Raw genomic sequence first — 21,993 nt, 5'->3', positions numbered from 1 at the left:
GTTCATCTTAACTGATGACATATTACAACAAAAAAATTACGTTTTAAAAAAGTATACCTCTTTTCTGCTCGTACTTTCTTTCCACAGTGAGAACAAGTATACATGTTGTCACCTTCTAAAGTATCTTTAATAGTAACTTCATCAAGGGATTCCTGTGTATAAAACCACAATTACGAGGTTCATATTATTGCAAACAGCATGCAAATACACGAAAGGCATTAATTAAAATCTGTACAGAATGCAGAGGGAAAGCAAGCTTTTAAAATAAAGTCAATTCTTAATTTTAGTAAAAAAAAATTTTCTCTCATATTGACAAGCTGCTATAGTATTTCATTAAATTATTTGAAGGAAATATTTAATTTTGTTGGGCAAAAATTAACTTTTTGGTCTACCTTTAGCTATTTGGGTACCACAGCAAGACAAAAACAGGAAAGAAAGTTAACTTCCAAGATGATGAACATAATCCTATTATAAGCAAATCATTACAGAGTATTAAAAAACTATAAAAGTCAAACACACTATTACTCACATAAATGTTCTTCATATCAGCTACTTGGCATCTCACAGTATAAAATTCTTCAGCAGTCTGACTAACGTGTTCACAGTCCTGATAAATCAACAGTCATGATTTAGTAACTTGCTATAATAAGCTAAGACATATATTACTGTCCAAAAAGCAAGGAACTGTTAAATACTTACCAAGGAAACAACATTGTTTGTAATAACACCTCCAAACAAACTTTTCACTGTATTTTTCTTGAAAATGAAATAAACAAAAGCCAGTAGTTAAAATGTGGGCAAATCTATAAATTAAAATATACACACAAAAAAACTTTTCAGTATCAGGTACTAACCAATTCCGGAGACATTTCTTCAATTTTAGTAATCAGATCAGTAAAAAATTCTGTCATATCTTTCTGCTCTCCAGTGTTCAGTGGCTGCTTATCCATGGTGTATGTTTTACAGAAAGGTCTAGGATTATATGCTTTGCATTCACTCTCCTATAAAGTTAAAAAAAAAAAAAAGGATTATGAAAGAAAACTGTCAAATTGAAACTGAAAAATCACAGCATTCTTAAATAAATCAATTAACAACAACAAAAGTGCTGTTGTTAAGGTGCCATCGAGTTGGTACCAACTCATGCACTGCCCAATCCTGGGGCAACCTTACTACTACTGCCACACTTGAGTCCATCAATGCTGACACTTGGCCAATCCATCTGGTTGGGGATTTTCCTCTCTTTCTCTGTCCCTCCACCTTACCAAACATGATATCCTTCTTCAGTGACTGGTCCCTCCTGACAATATGTCCGAAGTATGAGAGACGAAATTTGGCCATCTACGTCCAAGGAGCACTCTGGATACACTTTTTCCAAAACAGATCTATTGGTTCTTTTGGCAGCCCATGGCACTTTCAATACTCTACTCTAACACCATAACTCATAAAAATCAATTCTTCTATGGTCTTCCTTATTCACTGAACAGCTTTTGCATGCTTATGAGATTATTGGAAATACCATGGCTTGGGTCAGGCACACCACCTTAGTCCTCAAGCTGACATCTTTGCTCTTTAACACTTTAAAAAGCTCTTTTGCAGCAGATTTGCCTAATGCAATACGTCATTTGATTTCTTGACTGCTGCTTCCATGAGTGTTGATAAGTTGATCCAAGAAGAATGAAGTCCTTGACAACTTCAATCTTCTCTCCATTGATAAGAATGTTGTTTTTGGTCCAGTGGTGAAGTTTTTTGTTTTCTTTACATTGAGATGCAATCCATACCCAAAGGTTGTGCTCTTTGATCTTCATCAGTAAATATCTTAAGTCCTTTTCTCTTTCAGCCAGCAAAGTTGTATCATCTGCATATCGCAGGTTGTTAATGAGCCGTCCTCCAATCCTGGTGCCACATTTTTCTACATATAACCCAGCTTCTCAGATTATTTTTTCAGCATACAGGTTGGGTAATAAATCTTAAAATGCTTCTCTCATTTCATTTTTGGTCGGCTTTCTCAGAATTTTTAATTAAATGAGCTTTGTGCCCGGAGACTAAATTATCTTCTGGCAAAAAATTTATATTTTCAAACTATAGGAATTTCTAGGAAGGAATTTCACTCAGAGGATTAAGACTTATATTCTGAAACATAAGAAATTAAACCTTTGCAGGCAAAATAAATTATTTCACAGATTGACACTGAACCTATTACAAATTCGTAACCATAATGAACTTTGAAGAATATTTTAATGGAATATTAAACCTTCTTTTAAAACACGACTGTCAATTCAAATGAAATTTTCCAACTCTGTTAAAAGGTTTAAAAAAGAATTGGTAAAATATTGTTTAAAAGACCATTTTTTCAAAAACAAAAGACCATTTGCTCAGCGTTAACTAAGCACTGGAAATGGAAAAAAAAGGGAACAAATATGACATCATTCCTGCCCTCAGTATTCTAACAGGTAAAATAACTTATAATAAGTGGTAGAACAACAAAGAGGCATGGTGACTTGGAGCATCAGTTGTCTCTGAAAGTTATTGTTTCTTAGTGGAAGTGAAAATCAAGGTGACTCTTGAAGGACAACAATAGGAAGAAAACAGAGAATGCTGAGGGAAGAGTGCTACATAGGCAAAGGAGCAGTATAAATAATATCGTAAGCTATGAAACTAAAAGATGGGCTTCAAAGGACTTTTAATTAACTACACAGTGTAGCTAAATATGAAAAGGGATAAAAAGAAAGGACTTAGGGGCAAGACAGAGGACATATGCCATTCTGATGAACTTGAGAACCAGCTCATAAGGTAGATTCACTATAAAATTTCAAGTAGTGAGTAATATTGTAATACTCATATTTTTATCTTTGCTACCATGATCAGTTTTATAGTTTAGGAACTAGGAATTAAGAGAAACAAAGAAATCACAAAGCTCTAGGCAGAAAGAGGTGTAACCCTGTGATGGGGAAAAGGATTATATACAAGAGACTCTTCAAAGGACAAGTTAACAGAATGTAGATGATTAAAATGTGACTAATGGAAGTCATCATAACAAAGAATAGAGGTAACTGACAAATTCCATTTGAAAAATATAAGTCTATTAGTCAAGATAAACAGAATAGTACAAAGGAACTCTATTTAATGTTTTTAGCTTTTGTCATAGAGCATGTCTAATTAGTTTTCCAAACAAATTTTAAACATACCATTAAATATGTAAACATTTTCTGAAGTTCCAGAAGAGTGGTCTTGTGCTTCATATCTTCTGAATACTGAAAACCAGGAGAAAATTTTCTATTAAAGTATACTGAAAAAATTACGGACATATTAACACAGAAAAATAATAAAATGTATACAACACTTTGCTTTCACTGTTGTAAACACATGTTGGAAAACCAGAAACATGTTCTCATTTTTCTTTAGCAATTATAGCATTTAAAAAAATTGGAATACTTTTTCATTATATACAGTTGTCACTACTATGTCAGGAAACAAGTGAATGGAAAGATCTTTAAACAAAAAATGATTTCCAGTGAACACTAACTAGGTGCAATGCTGAAGTGCAAAAATGGAAAATATCTTAAAGTTTTATATCCCACCAGTAGAATCTACAAATTAAAAACAAAAAAAAACCAACCATGAAATATTAACAAAAAATATCTCAACCTCATTTTTATTTTCTGAGGATAGTAAATCCTTTTTCTTGAGATCATAGTCACACCAGGCACTTATTAGACATACTCCAATCCATCTCATTCAAGTGTTAAAAGAAGCCAATGAAAATGACACTGAACCTATTACAAATTCCTAACCATAATGAACTTTGAAGAATATTTTAATGGAATATTAAACCTCCCATATGCTATGAATATACTGCCGTTAGTTATTTCTGCTAATTTTGTGGAGGAATGCAGATAATACAGTTCTTTTTTCCAAGAAGTTATAACCAAATTGGGGATACAAGAAAAACACAGCATATGTAGTTAGTTGTCATCAACTTGAAGCCAACGCATGGACATCCAAATGAGTGCAAAGTAGAGCTACGCTCCATAGGTGTGTGTTTTTTTTTTCTTTAAACCATCTTTTTTATTGTAATGGATATTAACTTTCTTCATGAAGTCAGAGTATTAGACATACGTGATTTTTTTTTTTTATGTTTTGGTGGTTGTTTTTTTTTTTTTTTTTAAGTTTTTAGTGTGAATTGAGTGATAGTTTACATGGGAGATCATCAGCTTTACACTCATCCTATTGTACTTTGTTTCACTGCAATGATTATAATCCCCTCCATGCATCATTATTCAACAGGATTTGCTTCTATTCCCTCTGTTTTTTTTTTTTTTGGATGTACTCCAAAACACTCAGGAATATGTAACCATTCAAACATCCCATACCCTGCAAGCCTGTCCCCCAATCGCCAGTATACAGCCCTGCTCCCTCCATGAGTCTAGAGTCCCCAGCTGCTATTTGCTGCTTCTCTGAATAGGGTCCCACAAGCCCCTCCAGCTCTTTTCCCATTATGGTCCCAGGGTCTTCCGCTCCTGGTCTGCAAGGATCATCCACTCCCCTCTTTTTGCTACAAAATGTTACCTTTACAGTTGCAACAATTGGAATCAGTAACAGTTACTCACTAATGAACCACAAGAGTCTTATCCCCATCTCCCTTCACCAGCCCCATGTAAACAGGTAGAAAAGGACTCAGTGGCGACTCTACCTTCCCCTGACCCTCTGAAACTAAACTCCTTCTTGAAAACTTGTAAGCCAGTCACTTCGAACCTTTATATCTGATGCTATTTGAGGTAGCCAATGTCTAAGGTGCCCATCCCTATCACCCTGTGTACAGAAAGGGATGGGAATGATCCTTGCTATGAAGATTTCTTCCCTCTTGCTACTGCATCCATAATTATAGGTCAAGTTCATTAAATGGTAGCCAATTACGTTTGCTTTCTTTTCTTCCTCTAGTTAAGTTCTGATCACCCAGCTGTTGAAGCTAGGTCAAATGGGTACTATCTACAAGTTTGGCCATTCTTGTGTATCTCCCCTTACTTCGTTATCAGCTGGACGCTTCACTCTCTGCTCTAGCCCTCTGTGGTTATGCCCTTGTCCACGGGCTGAGGAGTCTCCGGGTCTTACCATACTGCTAGCCAACCAGGTCTCACTAAACTTCAGGTTGATGGGAGTCTACTGAACATGGTGAGATTCAGCAAACATCTTCATTGCTGCTTTTCCCCCACTTCCAGTCACCAGGAGACCAAAATGGTTGTCAGCAAGACTACATACATGCCTGCTTGTGTATTCCCTTTGAGTTTCAGCCTTGGGAATGTGCTCTGAAGAGACTTGATTGCTTGACTTGATGGCTCCCTGGTGAACAACTTGCTTGTTCTTGTACTAGTCAATCAGACTGCCAGTTTTGTGTTTGATTTTTCCTGCTGGTCTTTCTTTCAAGAACTATCTTCTGTTCCTCTAGCTGCCCCAGGCTGATCTGCTTGCCTTTTGAAGTGGGAATTTCCCACCTCAGAAGTTTCTAAATGGGGATCAGGATTCCACCTGAGGTCTTATACACTACAAAGGCTCCACAGAAAGCCTCTTTCACTAGGCAAGTTCTAGCACCCCCCTTTTAGGTATTCCAATCAGTTATAGGCTGAAGAGGGACTTACATGGTTTCTATAATCATGTTTCTGGCTATTCCTTTCTCTGTCCCTCAAGTGTCTATTTTACGACACAAGGCAAGGGAAACCAAGATTCATAAGAAGTCAAGCATCTTAATGTTATTTCCCCACTTTTACCCATTCAGACTTAGTCTCATTCCTGGTATCACAAAGCCCTGTTGTGTTCCAAGGTTGAGCATAAATCACTATAATATACCTATGTCACATTTAGCCCACACAAATCTGCCTAAGTTCCATAGGGTTTTCAAGACAAAGATCTTTAGGAAGTCATCACTAGAACTTCCCTCTGAGGCACTTCTGGGTGGGCTGGAGCTGTCAACTTTTCAGCAATAGTGAAACATCTAAGCATTTGCATCACCCAGGGATGTGTAGATACCCATCATCATCAGGTCAATTCTGATTCACAGAGGACCTACAGCAATCCATACATGATGATAGTTGCGTGCCTTGGAGTTGAAGAAGAAATCTCATCTTTTTCACACATAGCAGCTGGCAGTTTCGAACTGATGACTTTTGACAAACAGCCCAATTCATAAAACTATGCTATCAGAGCTCTTTTTGCTAAGTGTTATCCCTAGATAGGGGTCCCGGTGTGATGCTGTTAATGTCCTGGATTAGAATTTCAATTTGAACTGCAAGGTCAGCTGTTTAAGCTCACCAGCTGCTCCTTGGAAACCCTACCTATACAGGGTTGCTATGGGTTGGAACCGACCTGACAACACTTAACAACAACAATAAATCCTTACATAGCACTACCAAAACCAAAACCAAAGCCCAAACATTCAGTCACTAAATCCATTCCAACTCACAGTCACTGTATTTGTTGTTGTTGTTAAGTGCCATCGAGTCGGGTCCGACCCATAGCGACCCTGTACAGGGTTTCCGAGGGTGTAAATCTTTACGGGAGTAGAAAGCCTCATCTTTCTCCCGCGGAGCGGCTGGTAGTTTCGAACCGCTGACCTTAAGGTTTGCAGCCCGATTCGTAACCACTACGCTACCAGAGCTCACTGTATATAGGACGTCCTAAAGTGAAACTGTGCTCCATCATAGGTTTTCTAAGGCTGAAAATTTTACAGAAGCAGAATGTCACCCTTTCTTCTGCTGATACTCTTGAGTTTCAACTGCTATTCTTTTGCTTAGCAGCCAACTGCTTTAACCACTGCATCACCAGGTGTCTTTTGTTTTGTTTTTATTGTGAATTGAGTGAACATTTATCTAGATTATCATCTACATTCATCAAATCATACATTTTATTTCATCTCATCATTGTTATTAAATGCCATCCCTGGTGGGTTCTGACTCGTAGTGATCTTATATACAGTTTCCGAGGAGTGTCAAGTGGTTTTGCAATCCAGTGCTGATCCAACAGCACCACACGAGGATTCCTACCAGGGCTCCTTAGCTAGCAGATTGTTGTTGTTGTTGTTAAGTGCCGTCGAGTCGGTTCCGACCCATAGTGACCCTGTACAGGGTTTCCAAGGGTGTAAATCTTTACGGGAGTAGAAAGCCTCATCTTTCTCCCGCAGAGCAGCTGGTAGTTTCGAACCGCTGACCTTAAGGTTCGCAGCCCGATTCGTAACCACTACTCTACCAGATAGTTACTAGAAAATTATATGACATTAAGTGCAAAAAGCATGAAACAAAAAGAATCAACAAAATTTACAGTAAGCTTCAGTATACTTGTGGTATACAAAATAAACAGATAATGAGACATTAAAAAATATGTAACAGATCTGATGTATGTTAAGTATTAATAATATGGAATAAAAAATAGGGATAATAAAGATTTAGATTTCTACTTTCATTACTAGTGAATAAAATATTAGTTGGCTGAAAGCCAAAAAGGGTCTAATTCTTTAAAGTTAAGACAAAGCAAGGAAATTTTATTTAGTTAATATACAATTTCTAATTAAACATGAACCTTATATATATGTATTCATTTTCTACTTCAATAAAAACTTAGTGTCTGATGGAGAACAAACAAGATGGTAGATAGGGTAGAAATGCAGTGAGGAGCTCCGTCAGCAATAAAACAGAATACCAGACCAAGTAGACACATGGGATGGTCCCAGAACTCTAAACCACATATATATCTGTATATTTAGAAAGTTGGAAGGCTAACAGCCAGGGAAAAATTTGTAGCAGAAGCAAGAATCCAGTACTTTCTAATCCAAGGCACTGCTCCTGGGACGGCCATCTTGGGTGAAACTGAACAGGGGAAGGATCATAGCAGCCACGGATGCCTGACAGAACCACAGGGATAAAGGTGTGGACATTCTTTTTAATCTGTTCATTGATCTCTCGCTGTCTGTGCACCTCCATTCTGGTGACTAGAGGGTGTGCCTGAGTGAGTGGACATCCAACCCGACTCCTGGAGGGTTCTGTTACACATGTACACAGATCTTCGTGAAATTTAAAGGGTAAAATTTAAAGGGACAGTTTCCACTTAAAACCAAATGGCAATGCAAAATGGGCACAACCAGCCCTGAACTGTTTATCACTAGGAAAGGGGTCTCAGTGGGGCAGGACAAACTCTGCTCCAAGACTGAAACAAAAAGGGATCACATAAGGAGACACGTAAGCTTGCTGGTGACCACACTGGTCTACTGATGAGTGGAAAAGGGGGAAAGCCAGCAATGAAGAAATGGGCTGAGTTCAACCATGGTCCATTGATTCCCAGTGACCTGGAGATCAGAGAGAGAAGAGGAAGGGCTGATTGGTCCAACGTGTGGTGAAACCTGGGGACACTTGAGCCCATGGACAAGGACATAACCACAGAGGGCTAGAGCTGAGAGTGAAGTATCCAGCTGATATGAAGTGAGGGGAGATGCACAAGAACATCCAAATTTGCAGATAGTAAGTTTGAGCTAGCCTCAATGGCTTGATAATCAGAACTTGACTAGAGGAAGATAAAAAAACAAACTATTTTTGATAAAGGAAACAAGGGTAAACTGCTACAATTTGATGAACCTGACCTAAACTCATGGAGCTAGTAACTCTAACTACCAACAGAGAGGGAAGCGATCTTCTATTAAGTATCAATGCTATCCCCACTCTGTACACAGGGTAGATAGGGACAAGCAACTTAGACATTAGCTACCTAAAATGAGGGGGTGATAAAGGCATGAAGTGACTGGTTTACAAGATTTCAAGAGGGAATTTAAGAGTGGGGGGGCAGGGAGAAGAAACAGTCCCAGTTTTCATCTTGTCTAGATGGGTCTGGTTAAACGAGATGGGGATAATATTCTTATGATTCAATAGTGAGTAATTGTTATCATGACTAATTGCGACTGTCACAATTGTAAAGGTAGTTTTTAACAAAAATAGGGGAGCAGTTAATCTTACAGTCCAGAAATAAAGGACCCTGGGACCATCAAGGAAGAAGAACACAAGCAGAATGCGACCCCTTATCCAGAGAAGGAGTGACACCAGAGATGGAGGCAGAGATGGGGACATGGAGAGGGAAGCAGTTGAGGACTGTAGATTCGTGGGAAGAGACGAACTAAGAACTGGTGGCCAGGAGGCAGACTTGAAGAATGTGCCCTTTGGTGGTGTAAATTATTATATATGCCTGAATGTTTTAAAAAAAGAGAGAGAGCTAAAGTGAATAGAGAGAAATAATGTTGACTGACGGTGCACGGAGGGGATTGTAATCATTGTGATGAAACATGCTGTATGATATGTTGAATGTAACACTGGTGATCTGCCCTGTAAACTTTCACTCAATTCACAATACAAACTGAAAAACAAAAACCAAAAAAAAAAAAACCCCCCAACTTATACAGATTTCTTTAATGTGAACACCAAAAAAACCAAAAGAATGAAAATAACTGAATTTTTACTCTAAATTATCAAGTGCCCATTTGACTATAGTACTTTCAAAAGTCAAATGTTAAATTCTGTTTAGAATTTTCTTTGTAATGCTCCTAAGTGCCATCAAGTTACTATCAACTCATAGTGACCATGTAACAGAATATCTGAGGCTCTAAATCTTTGTGGGACCAGAAAGTCTCATCTTTCTCCCATGGAGGGAGACGGTGGGCTCAAACCACTGACTTTGCAGTCCACTGCTTATCCTCCAAAGTCGGGTCTAAATTTAGTTGGTAATCAAATATACCATTTGTAAGACCTGCTATAGTTTTTTTCCTCACATAACACACAGGAAGCTAATGTGTCAGGAATAGGCATGTTTTACAAAACCTGTATAATGTGCGTTATTTGCAAAAAATGTGGTACTCATAATTAGCAAATTTGACTTCCTTCTATAGCTACATTTAATTGAAAGTAATAATGGTTAAAAGGTAGCTATTGATAAGAAAACCCAAAGAACCCAAGATTATGACCAAGTCCCTAACCAGACAGAAAATCACTGAAAGGAAGTTTTTTTGTGATAAAAACTGGTTTTATAAACATTCAGATGGGTTCACCAAGCTTACAAAATAACAAAAATCCCTATGTCCTAACAATTTTTCTACCACTTCTAGATGTTATAACTAAAGCCCAAAACCCCAAATCTATTTGAATATATTATCAACTGAAGACCTTGAAACATATCTAAAACATATTAAGGGTTCACTGGAATTATTTCATCATGAAAAGACACTGTTACAGAAAAAATCCAAGAACATATGTTGGAGTAAAACAAGAATCCAAGAAAAAGCATAAAGAAAGCTTTCCAAGAAATTATAAAAGCATCAAGAGGAGGCCGATTAAAATTACACACCACGATATAAAAGAATGAATCATAGAAAGAACAAGTAAACAAAAATAACATGAAACAGTTTATTCAAAGTAGGAACATAGTCTCTTTTGCTCTGGGATAAATATAAAGAAACATGTTCAGGAATTCTGCTAATACTTCCCTATTGTATCTCAGGCTTTGTTGTCTATATAATTACAATCTGTATTTTATTTTTATTGAAAATATAAGAGATCCCCAAGTGTGTATATCCCACACTTGTTTACCTTTTGAAAACAAAACACAACTAAAGCATTAAGAATAATCTGTTAAAATGTGAAAACAATTACAATATACATGTTAGCTAATTTTGTAAGCCAGCTCTTTATCTTAATATTGATCCATAAATGCTTTTCCATTTTCATTTTCCAATGTTATACTAAATTGAAACAATCAAGGTCTATAAACAAAACATGTACATTTGATTTTACAGTTTTAATTTTTCAAGTGAGGAAAAGTACCTTAGCAGTGAAGACAGCCTGTCTTGCTTCAGGTATCATGTAAAGTTGCTGAATAGTGGAAGCCAAGTAACAAGTGGCTCCAAGATTAGTCAGGCCAACAAATCTACACTCTGCACGGACATCCTCATGGGGCCAGTAGTCCCATTTGTAAGGTGCGTGAGCTGCTGAAAAAGAGGGAGGAAAAAATGCCCCCCCAAACAAATTGTTAAATGTAATGTCGTTTGCTCATCAACGGCCACTACTTCCAAGAGCTATCTAGTTAACATACATAAAAAAAATCATACTTGATGATTTTTAACATTAGGTAAAAACACACTAAAATAAAATTATTCCCTAAGAATTCAAAAGAATGTCAAAACACGATTTTACTTGGCACTAATTGTTATAATCATGAATGCCAAATACTTCAAATACATATAAAAGGTCCTTCTCACCTGCTCTTTGAAATAAAGTTTACTTTTTAATTTCAATAATATTCTAATGAGTGAAGTTTTTCTTTCATATTACTTGCGCAAAATTTACAGAGCTTATAAAGAAGAAATGCTTACACTGCATGTGCTGTGCCATTACCCAGTTGTGTATTAGCCTGTAGTTCTCAACAGACCCCTTTACCATCTCTACTAACAAATCATAAGCAGCAGCTCTTGAAGAATGTGATTTGCACTTTGGTTGTTGTCGATCTTTTAGACTGGGCAACAAAAACAGCAGATTGAAGATATCTCTTAAAAACTCCTGGTGAGAAAAAGATAGAGAGGGAGAGAGAAACCAAGTATGCCTCTACACAGGTGTTAATTAAACAATATAATGAATAACTTACATAGAATAAAATGGATTATGTAACAACTTACTATTTATTAACAGATTAAAAATTAAATCATCACTGCATTATCAACCATATGAAAGTCTTCCAAATGTTGATTTCTCTTAGAAAAAATGAATAGGGTGGGGACTGTTTTTCACTCTTCCCTCCTTTTTGACACTTAAGAATTCATTCTTATAGATTCCGCATCTATGTTATTACCTTTCATTCCAATAAGTGACCAAAGTTTTTATAAAGGCTTCATTGTTCCCTTCCCTCAACTGCCAACATGTATAATAATAGCTGCTTTTCTGTTACCTTAAGCTTCCCCTTTTATCATTTTAATAATAATACCAGCAGCAATAGCATCAAATACGAAGCACTTATATTAAATGCCAAGCACTGCTTAAAGGCCCCAAAACAAAACTACAAATAGTTAAGAAATCCATCCAGAGTTATACAGTTAGCAGGTGGCACAGACAGGATACAAGACACTAGAACTCAAGCATTTAACCTCTATTCCATTAAAGTTTAAAATGAAGTACAAGGTTTACCATGGTGACTTAAATTATTTTAAGGGAATCAACTTTCAGTTCCTCACTCTAGATTTATCTTTTCCTAAATTTTATCTGCCAAAGCAAGTCGCTGCTGGGCAGCTCGACAAGACAAAGTCAAGCATTATGATAAAATGGGCAAAGACAACCTGAAGTTAGAAATCAAAAGGGAGGAAGAATATGTTCAGCATCTCAAGCTTAAAGAACTGAAGAAATAATCCAAGTCTCAACTTCTATGTGCAAAATACTGAATGATGTAGAAAGCATCAAAATATGGAAGAAACACAGAGTCACCATACCAAATTGTTGCCCAACCAGTTCAAGAGGTAGCATAAGATCAAGAACCAATGATACTGAAGGAGTAAGTCCAAAGTGCACTGAAGGCACTAGGGTAAAGAAAAAGGTTCTCACGCTTGTCACCCATAAGGGGAAGTAAGGGAAAAACAGCAATGAAGGGCGAGCTAAGCCCTACAATGTTCTATAGACTCCTGTGAACCCAGGTGGAGACCTGGTCGGCCAGCAGTGTGGCAAGACCTGGGGACTCTTGGGCCCAGAGTCAGTGACACAGCCACACAGGACTAGAGTGGAGAGTGAAGCATCCAGCTGATAAGAAGAGAGTGGATAGGCGCAAGAATACCCACACTTGCAGATAATACCCACCTGACCTGGCTTCAATGACTGGATGATCAGAGCTCAACCCGAAGAAGAAAGAAGAAAAAAGTGTAATCTAATACACTTTGATGAACTTGACCTACACCTATGGATGCAGTAGCTCAAAAGAGGAAACAAATCCTTACTGCAAGAATCATTCCCACCCCCTCCACACACAGAGTAGACAGGGATGGGCAACTTGGACATTGGCTACCCAAAATAAGGGGGAGGGGGCAGATACAAAGGCAAGTAGTGACCGGCTTACAAGCTTTCAAGAGGGAACCTAGATCCAGAGGGCGTGGAGGAAGGTAGAGTCTCCAGTGAGTAGTATCCAATCTGTCTAGGCAGGGCAGATGAAATGAAATGCAGACAGGTCTCTTGTGACACAATAGTGAATAACTGTTACCAGGACTGATTGTGAGGGTTGGAAATGTAGATGTTTTATAGCAAGGAGGGGAATGATTAACTTTGCAGTCTAGGATCAGAGGTCCCTAGGACCATCAATGAAGAAGAGCGGAGAGCGGGACCCTACCCAGAGAAGCAGTGATGCCTGAGATGGATGCGGAGATGATAACGTGGAGAGATGGGACAGCTGGGGACTTTAGACCCAGAGAGGGAGAGAAGCTGTGTGCTGATGACCAGGGGGCAGGCTTGCAGGGTATACCTTTGGTTGGTTGATGATGCATGGACGGGATTTTAATTATGGCAATGAAATGATATACGACAGAATGAATGTAAAACTAATGTTCTCCCATGTAAACTATTACATAATTCACAATAAAACATTTATTAAAAAAAAAAAAAGAACAAGTTTCTAGGAATTGAAAGATATAAATTGAAATCTTTTGACAAACTGATACAGCACTGGAGACACTCATTAATCTATGCAATAATATTTGTAAGACAGCTCTCTGGCCACCAGCTGATTGGAAGACATTTGTTATTTGTGCTCCTTCCATATAGAAGTGACCCAATGGAATGTAGAAATCATCGGATAGTATCAATATCACATGTAAATAAAATTTTGTTGAATAAGCAGCTGCAAAAGCAAAATGATACGGAACTGTGAGAGATTCCAGCCAGATTCTGACAATTATGTGGAAACAAGGGTTATCAACACTGACATCAGATGGCTATTGGCTGAAAAGCAGAGAGTATCACAAAGTTGTTTACCTGTGCTTTATCAATAATGCAAAAGCTTTTGACTGTGTGGATCATGAGAAGGCTATTGATAACACTGGGAAGAATGGGTATTCCAGAAAACTTAACTGTGTTCATGAGAAACTGTATATAGACCAAAAGGCAGTTGTTTCAACAGAACAATAATCCAGGTACTAAAAGGTTTAAAATCAAGAAAGGTGTGTGTCAAGACTGAATACTTTCACCATACTAAAACTCAGTCTGTACTCAGAAAATAATATGAGAAGCAGATTATACGAAGAAAGGAGTGATATCAGGATAGGAGGAAGACTCAACAAAACCTGTGATATGCAGATGATAAAAACCTTGCTTGCTCAAAGTGAAGAGGATTTAAAATACTTACTAAGGAAGATCAAAGACCCCAGCCCCTTCAGTATAGGTTACATCTCAATGTAAAGCAAAGAAAACTCCTCACAACTGAACCACTAAATAAAACCGTGATAAATGGAAAAAAAGATTTGAGTTTAAAGGTTTCATTTTGCTTGTATCCACTACCAACATTCACGGGGGCAACAGTCAAGAAATTAAACAACGTATTGCATTAGACAAATCTGTCGCACAAGACAGCTTTAAAATGTTGAAAAGCAAAGGTATCAGTTTGAGCACTAAGGTACAACTGACCCTAGCCATGATATTTTCAGTAGTAACCTCATATGCATGTCAAAGTTGGACAATGAATAAGGAAGACCACAGAAGAACTGATTCATTTAAGCTATGGTGCTGGAGAAAAGTATTAAAAGTACCATGGAGACTTTCAGAAGACCAAACAAATTCTGTGTTGGAGAAAGTACATCCAGAATGTTCCTTAGAAGCTAGGATGGCAAGATTTCATCTCTCATACTACAGACATATAATCATGAAGATGAACATCATGCTTGGTAAAGTGAAGCATCAGAATCAAAGATGAAGACTTTCAAGGCAGTCTTGGCAGCAGCAATGGGCTCAATTGTCAGGATGGTGCAGAATCAGAAAGTGTTTCATTTTGTTATGTATAGAGTTGCTGTGAGTAGGGAACCAACGTGATGGCACCTAATAACTCAACAATAGAAAGTTGCATAAGCGTGGGAAATCCATATGGCCTGGGAAGCATCACTTCTCTGTACTATCTGAAAAGTATTTTCTTTGTGGGCAATGATTTTTGTCTTATAATGGTAAATTATCCAAACAATTAATATATTGCTATTTTCATGTGAAATTTATGCATTTGAAAAGACTTCCAAAAGTTCCTGGAAAAGTTCCATTAAATTTTAATTCCATTCCCCCAAGAACTTTTGAAGCCCCCTTGTATAGGTTATATATAATCTAAGATGACTTCAACCATCAAGCCTGAAAGTCAATCAAATTATTCTAAGTATAAAGAGGTCTGGGTGTCACAGTGATTAAGTGACTGGCTGCTAACTGAAAGGCGGACAGTTGAGGCCGTGGGAGAAAGATGTATCAATATCAGTAAGCTCTACTCTGTCCTTTAGCATTGCTATTAAGTCACAATCGAGTTGATGGAAACAGGTCTGGTGTTTGTTTATAATGGAAAAGCAAAAATGGACCTAAAAGAACTAACGTAAGTAAACACAGATTTAAAACAGACACGACTGTCACCTTGAGTTTAATCTCACGAATTCCTTAATGTATGTCCATAGGATAATCACTCTTTTGGCTACTCCTGTGTTTCTTCACCAGTAAACTCAAGGTAACTCATTTTCAAACCACAACTATCTCCCTCTATGCAGGAAATGACCAATGACATATAACTTAGAGTAAAGAGCAATTACATTTGGTACTAATACAGGAGTTTCCAATATTCAACAACAGACTATATTTCAAGTGGGCATTTAAATTTCAGTAGTCAATGACTAATAAAGAAGCATGGTGACCCCACAGGATAAACACTGGATTGCGAAACACAACGGTTGTTTGAACCCACCAGATGCTCTGCAAGAGAAAGATAAAGCTTTATACTTCCAAGAATATTTAAAGCCTTGGAAACCCCAAACAGGGTTGCAAGGTCTCTGTGAGTCAAAACCAACTCACCAGCACTTAATGATAACTAACAGAATCAACTCAACAACATATAATCACTACCACCACCATCATAGAATAACAAGTAGTCATTATAGAGTACTTGTCTTGCTAGTTTTATATTCTAACTCATAGTGACCCTATATAGGGTTTCCAAGGGTATAAAACTTTGTGGGAGCAGACAATCTCATCTTTCTCCCATGAACATACGGTACATTTGAAGTACTGATCTTGTGGTTTACAATTTATCTTATGAACCACTAAGCTACCAGGGATCCTTGTTATTATATAGTTGTTTAGTGTTATCCAGCCAGTTCCGACTCACAGAGACCTTGCATAGGGTTTCCAAAGAGTGGCTGGTAAGTTTGAATCACCAATATCACGGTTCAAACCAATCTCGACATACAGTGCTTATCCTACAGTGCCACACCGGGACTCCTTATATTATATAAGGTATTAAATTAAGATATTCAATCTTATAGAACTATTGTTGTTGTTGTTGTTATATGCCGTGGAGTCGGTTCCGACTCATGGCGACCCTGCACACGGTTTCCAAAGCTGTTAATCTTTACGGGAGCAGAACGCCTCATCTTTCTCCCGCGGAGCAGCTGGTAGTTTCGAACTGCTGACCTTGCTATTCGCAGCCCAATTCATAACCACTACGCTACCAGAGTTCCTTCTAGATGTTACTTTTCTATACATAGTCATAAGAATTAGGATTTGTTTTTTTGTACTCAAACAGAAATCCAATATTTTTATATTGAGGGTTTAATTTATTCAATGTTCACTTTTACTGCTATAAGAAGATTCTAGCAAAATCTGTTTAAAAAAATACAGCATATCCATATACAATACAAAACAAAAAGGTTCAATTATCTTTCAAAGAGACATGTGGACATTTTTGTACCTACCTGTCCTTCCCTTGAAAACTTAAAGGGTGGTTTGTGTTTAATAACACTTGTTGCAAGCCTTAAGAGTCCTGTAAGTCCATCATCTTCTATGTTACCATCTTGATGATCAAGGATCTCCCGGCTACAAAAAACAAGATCAGAAAATTGGATTGTTCACATAATTAACACTTTCCTCTATAATAAAAGTTCAGTTCTTATCAAATTTTACCTTCGAATGCAGTCAGCCAAATGTCTTGCCAAAGCATCCAGGTCAAGGAGTGTTGTCTTAATACAAAGGGAAATCACAAAATGCAAATGAAGATTTTATTTGTAGCACAATTCATTAAAACAACAGAATCTTTCTTTTTAATTAACGGTTTTGCTTCTCCAAATTCATTAATAAATAGTAAACTTCATATAGCTACTTTTATAAGAGCTCTCAATTTTGAAAATTAGAGTACCTAAACTGAGATTCCCACAACAGATGTTAAGAATTTATGACAGCCACTAAAATTGATCAAGACAATGTTGTTTCCATTTTTTACAAAATCATTTTTACGATATAAACCACATAAAGCTTGTTTTTAATACACCCTTTAAACTATGTTTTCAAAATAAACGTAACTCTAAAAAGTTGGTGGGAAAAGTCATCCTAAACAAAACAAAATAAAAAAATAACCAACCCTATATTTAAGCTTCAGTTCTTGTAAGTAAGCAACAAAATAAAAATACTTTACGAATAGAACTTATTTAAGACTTGGGGGAAAAAACCTAGTATTATCTCCAAGAAGGGAAATTTCTCCTACTTTTAAGTGAGAAAGAATAGTTTCTTACTTAAGCTTATTTGAGCAAACACTTTTTTTTCCTAAAAAATTCGATCATCAATAATTATTAAATAATCAAGAAAATTAAACACGTTCAATAATATTTTTATAATTGTTTCCCAAATGAAAAGCAGAATAATTTTTGATTTCAGGTCTAAATTGTACCTTGAGCATAGGAAATACAAGCACTGCAGGATATTTCATGGGAAGTGTACGCATCATATATAAATAGAAAAGAGTGTTTGCTGAATATTAAAATATGTTTTCCCAGTGGTTTTCATTTCTTTAAGCATTACTAAGCCATATTGTTGTATTGGATTGTGAACCAGAAGGTCGGCAATTCAAATTCACCAGCTGCTCCTCGGAAACCTTACACAAGGTCACTGTAAGTTGGAACTGATTCTACGGCATTTAAGAACAAAAAGCCATTACTGCTGTGGTGTGTCATAGAGTCAGTTCTGATTCATGGCAACCCTTCAATAGGATGTCCGACTTTGAACTACTGACCTTATGATTAGCAGTAGTCCGGTGTTTACAGTGCCACAGTATCATAGGTTAGTAAATCCATAAAGAAAAATAACCAAGTCTTTCCTGTTTAGAACAATTAAGTACACACCTTCGACAATATTTTTCAAATATAACAAGCTCATGTAAATAATGTGCACACACATATAACACCCATAATGCAGACAGGAAGTTAATATGGAAGGGGAGTTTGCATGGTGTGCAAAATAAAATATAATGCATATGTTTTTTTCTGTGGGAAAATACAGGACTTGTTTTAACATTTCTTTTTTGTTTGGATAGGAAACATAATTTTAGCATAGTACAAGCAAATTAGTAGATCAGCAAAAACTAGCCATCCTTTTTTTTTTTTTTTTTCCAAATCTTAAAATATAACTTCTATTTGAATCGTGATTTTGTTTCACATGTTCAGAACTCCAAACCCATTATTGACTAGTTGTGGTCAAGTCAGTTCTCAATTATACCGACCAGTCCAGATTATAGCGACCCTATATAGGGTTTCTGAAGAGCAACTGGTGGGTTTGAACTATAGACCTTGTGGTTCACAGTCCAGTACTGATCCTATAGCACCACACCAGGAAGCCTTAATGATTAAAAACAGCTATATATTAAGCTTAAAATCTATACTTCACTTTCTAAATATTATTTCATATCCACAAATTTTACTCAGAAAAGATAAGGAAACTACTTATAGGGAGTAGATAATAACATCTTAACTAAGATTAAAGGAAGAATAGAAGGGAATTATTCAAGCCAGGAGAGAGAGGTACAAAGTGAGTAGAAAAACTGTTAGTTCTCAACTAGTTATAGACTGACACAAAGTGCCATGAATAAGGATATACATAGTCATCTACATTTATATACATAATTCCTATCAATAAACAAGCTAATGCATAGTTAGCTTGACATACCTGGCCAGCATCTTTTATATGTATGTTGTCAACTAGTTTGCATAATAACCAAAAATACTCTTTACATCCAGGTTTTAACATTGGTTCTTCCTCATAATCATCTATCTATAGAAAGAAAATTTTAACATTATGAAAACTTTTTTTTAACAGAGTAACAACTTGAAATTACATTAAGAAACTACAAAGTTTATGAAATTAAACCTATATAAAACAATTTAAAATTTTTATAAAAACAGAGCTCTACTAATTTGTTAAAATTAAAACTATGAAAATAAATGACTTGTATCAGAATTCTTAGAAAAACACTTCTCTCAAATTGTTTACACTCTACTAGAGAAAGATAGAAATAATATATAACGCTACATTGGTATGCTGTAAGCTAAGAATACAACAAAAATGTGGGAACAAAAGAAACCCACAGAACATGAGCATATATTAATCTACCCAAATGCAATGATCTTTTAGTTTTGATATTTGAAAAATTAAGAAAACATATTTTATTCTTAACAAAGATTAAGACAGATAATTAAATGTGAAGAAAAACGATGCAAATCTTAAAACATTTCTGAGATGAGTACAAATTCTTTACTAATAGTTTCTGGATTTATCATATGGTAGCAGGTTTTTACAAGGCTTAAGGTATGTATACCCAGGTAGGAATTAAAATAGGAAATTAAGAATATCCTAAAAATAAAAGCAAAACAAACAAAGAATGACAAGAAAGCTACATTTGCTGTTTCTTTTCTTCACATTATTAATGCAAATCCTAAAACCTAGTAAGAACTGCTATTTTCAAGACAGAATACTTTGAGAGCTACACAGAGATGACACCTAAGTGCAGAGATCCTCTTCTCTTGCTAACTGTTACAGGGATGTAATGTGTCACAAAAGTGGCACAGTAATAACTATATAACTCCTACCTCCATAGAAAGTACTATATACAGTAACCAAATGCTCAAAATTACTGCAGGGATACATTTAGTTTCACAATAAACATGTAGCAAAGGAAAATATAGACAAACTATTCCTGAACAAAGTAAAGTTTTGAGAACTTACCCTAATTGGTTTCAGTGCTTGGGCATCAGGGAGAAATTTCAATAATGTTGAGGCAGCCAGTAGTAGAAAAGAGCGATTAATTGAGTCTCCGCCATCTAGTCCTGAGAGAGATAACTTATAGAGACCATTGCAAGACTCATGACGAACAGCAGTCTAGGAGAAAAAGCCAATTTCAAAGGAAGCCTCAACATGACAGCTAATGGTAGCACTGAACAGTAATAACGTTAGTGTATTTCTCTAGTAACCTAGTTTGAAATGCAGTGTTCTCATCATCTATGCTGTTGCTACGTGCACTGAAGTTGGCTCTGATCATGTATTATTTACATACATGTATAAATGATTAGGGAATGCTGGTGTAGCACTGCAGGATAAGCACTGGACTACTAACTGAAAGGACAACTCAAAACCCATCAGCTGCTCCTCAGAAACATTCTACACGGTCGCCGAGTCAGAAAAGGGTAGTCGCGCAAGCCCACCAGCCAACCCTCAGAAACTCTATACAGGGTCACTATTAAGTCATACCAAAGAGCTCTGGCAGCATACTGATTATGAGTTGGGCTGCTAATCTCAAGGTCAGCAGCTCAAAATTACCAGCCGTTACGATGAAGCTTTCAACTCCTGTAAATCCTACACAGGGTTACTATGAGTTGGGACAGACCCCACGGTATACCACCACAAGTCAAACCAGACTTGATGGGCACTTAACAACAAGTATCTCGAAAAATGTTGTTGTTAGGTGCCGAGTCGGTACTGGCTAATAGTGACCCTATGCACAACAGAACGAAACAATGCCCGATCCAGGGCCAAACTCACTATTGTTGCCACACTTGAGCTGAATGATGCTGCCATTTTGCCAATCCATCTCATTGGGGGTCTTCTTTTTCTCTGACCCTCCACCCTACCAAACATGAAATCCTTCTCCAGCGACTGGTCCCTCCTGACAACATGTCCTTAGTATGAGAGATAAAGTTTGGTCATCCTAACCTCCAAGGTGCACTCTGGATGCACTTCTCTGAACATGGATCTGTTGGTTCTTTTGGCAGCCCATGGCACTTTCAATATTCTCCTCCAACACCATAATTCAAACGCGTCAATTCTTCTACGGTCTTCCTTATTCACTGTCCAGCTTTCACATCCATATGAGGTTACTCAAAATACCATGGCTTGGGTCGGGCGCACCTTAGTCCTCAAGCTGACATCTTTGCTCTTCAACACTTCAAAAAGGTCTTGTGCAGCAGGTTCACCTAATGCAATAAATATATCGTTTGATTTCTTGATTTCTGTCAGTGTTGATAGTTGATCCAAGAAGAAAGAAATCCTTGACAACTTCAATCTTCATTTATAAGAATGTTGTTGACTGGTTTAGTGGTGAGGATTTTTGTTTTTTTTACATTAAGATGTAACCCAAACCAAAGGCTGTGCTGTTTGATATTCATCAGTAAATGTTTTAAATCCTTTTCACTTTCAGCAAGCAAGATTGTATCATCTGCATATCGCAGGTTGTTAGTGAGTCTTCCTCCAATCCTGATGCCACGTTTTTCTTCATATAACCCATATTCTTGGATTATTTGATCAGTATACAGGTTGAATAAATATGGTGAAAGAATACAACCTTGTCGTACAACTTTACTAATTTTAAAACATTCAGTGTTCCCATGTTCTGTTCGAACAACTGCCTCTTGGTCCAGGTACAGATTCCTCATGAGCACAATTAAGTGTTCCG

The 21,993-nt window shown here is 36.9% G+C and overlaps 1 protein-coding gene across 1 annotated transcript in view; it reads right to left on the bottom strand.

Moving 5' to 3' along the window:
- USP34 (ubiquitin specific peptidase 34) overlaps positions 1-21,993 on the bottom strand; it is a 307,094-nt gene that overhangs the window by 82,229 nt on the left and 202,872 nt on the right. Inside the window, 11 exon segments of the mRNA XM_006862984.1 lie at positions 58-152; positions 530-607; positions 700-756; positions 855-1,001; positions 3,186-3,251; positions 10,845-11,005; positions 11,393-11,576; positions 16,976-17,096; positions 17,184-17,239; positions 19,215-19,319; positions 20,271-20,423. Of these exon segments, the coding sequence (XP_006863046.1) occupies positions 58-152; positions 530-607; positions 700-756; positions 855-1,001; positions 3,186-3,251; positions 10,845-11,005; positions 11,393-11,576; positions 16,976-17,096; positions 17,184-17,239; positions 19,215-19,319; positions 20,271-20,423 (1,223 nt within the window).

The sequence above is a fragment of the Chrysochloris asiatica genome, unplaced genomic scaffold (genome assembly GCF_000296735.1).
Source record: "Chrysochloris asiatica unplaced genomic scaffold, ChrAsi1.0 scaffold00052, whole genome shotgun sequence".
NCBI classification, from domain to species: domain Eukaryota; kingdom Metazoa; phylum Chordata; class Mammalia; order Afrosoricida; family Chrysochloridae; genus Chrysochloris; species Chrysochloris asiatica.
Note: the sequence above shows the minus strand (reverse complement) of the source record. Positions and strands in the feature narration are given on the sequence as shown.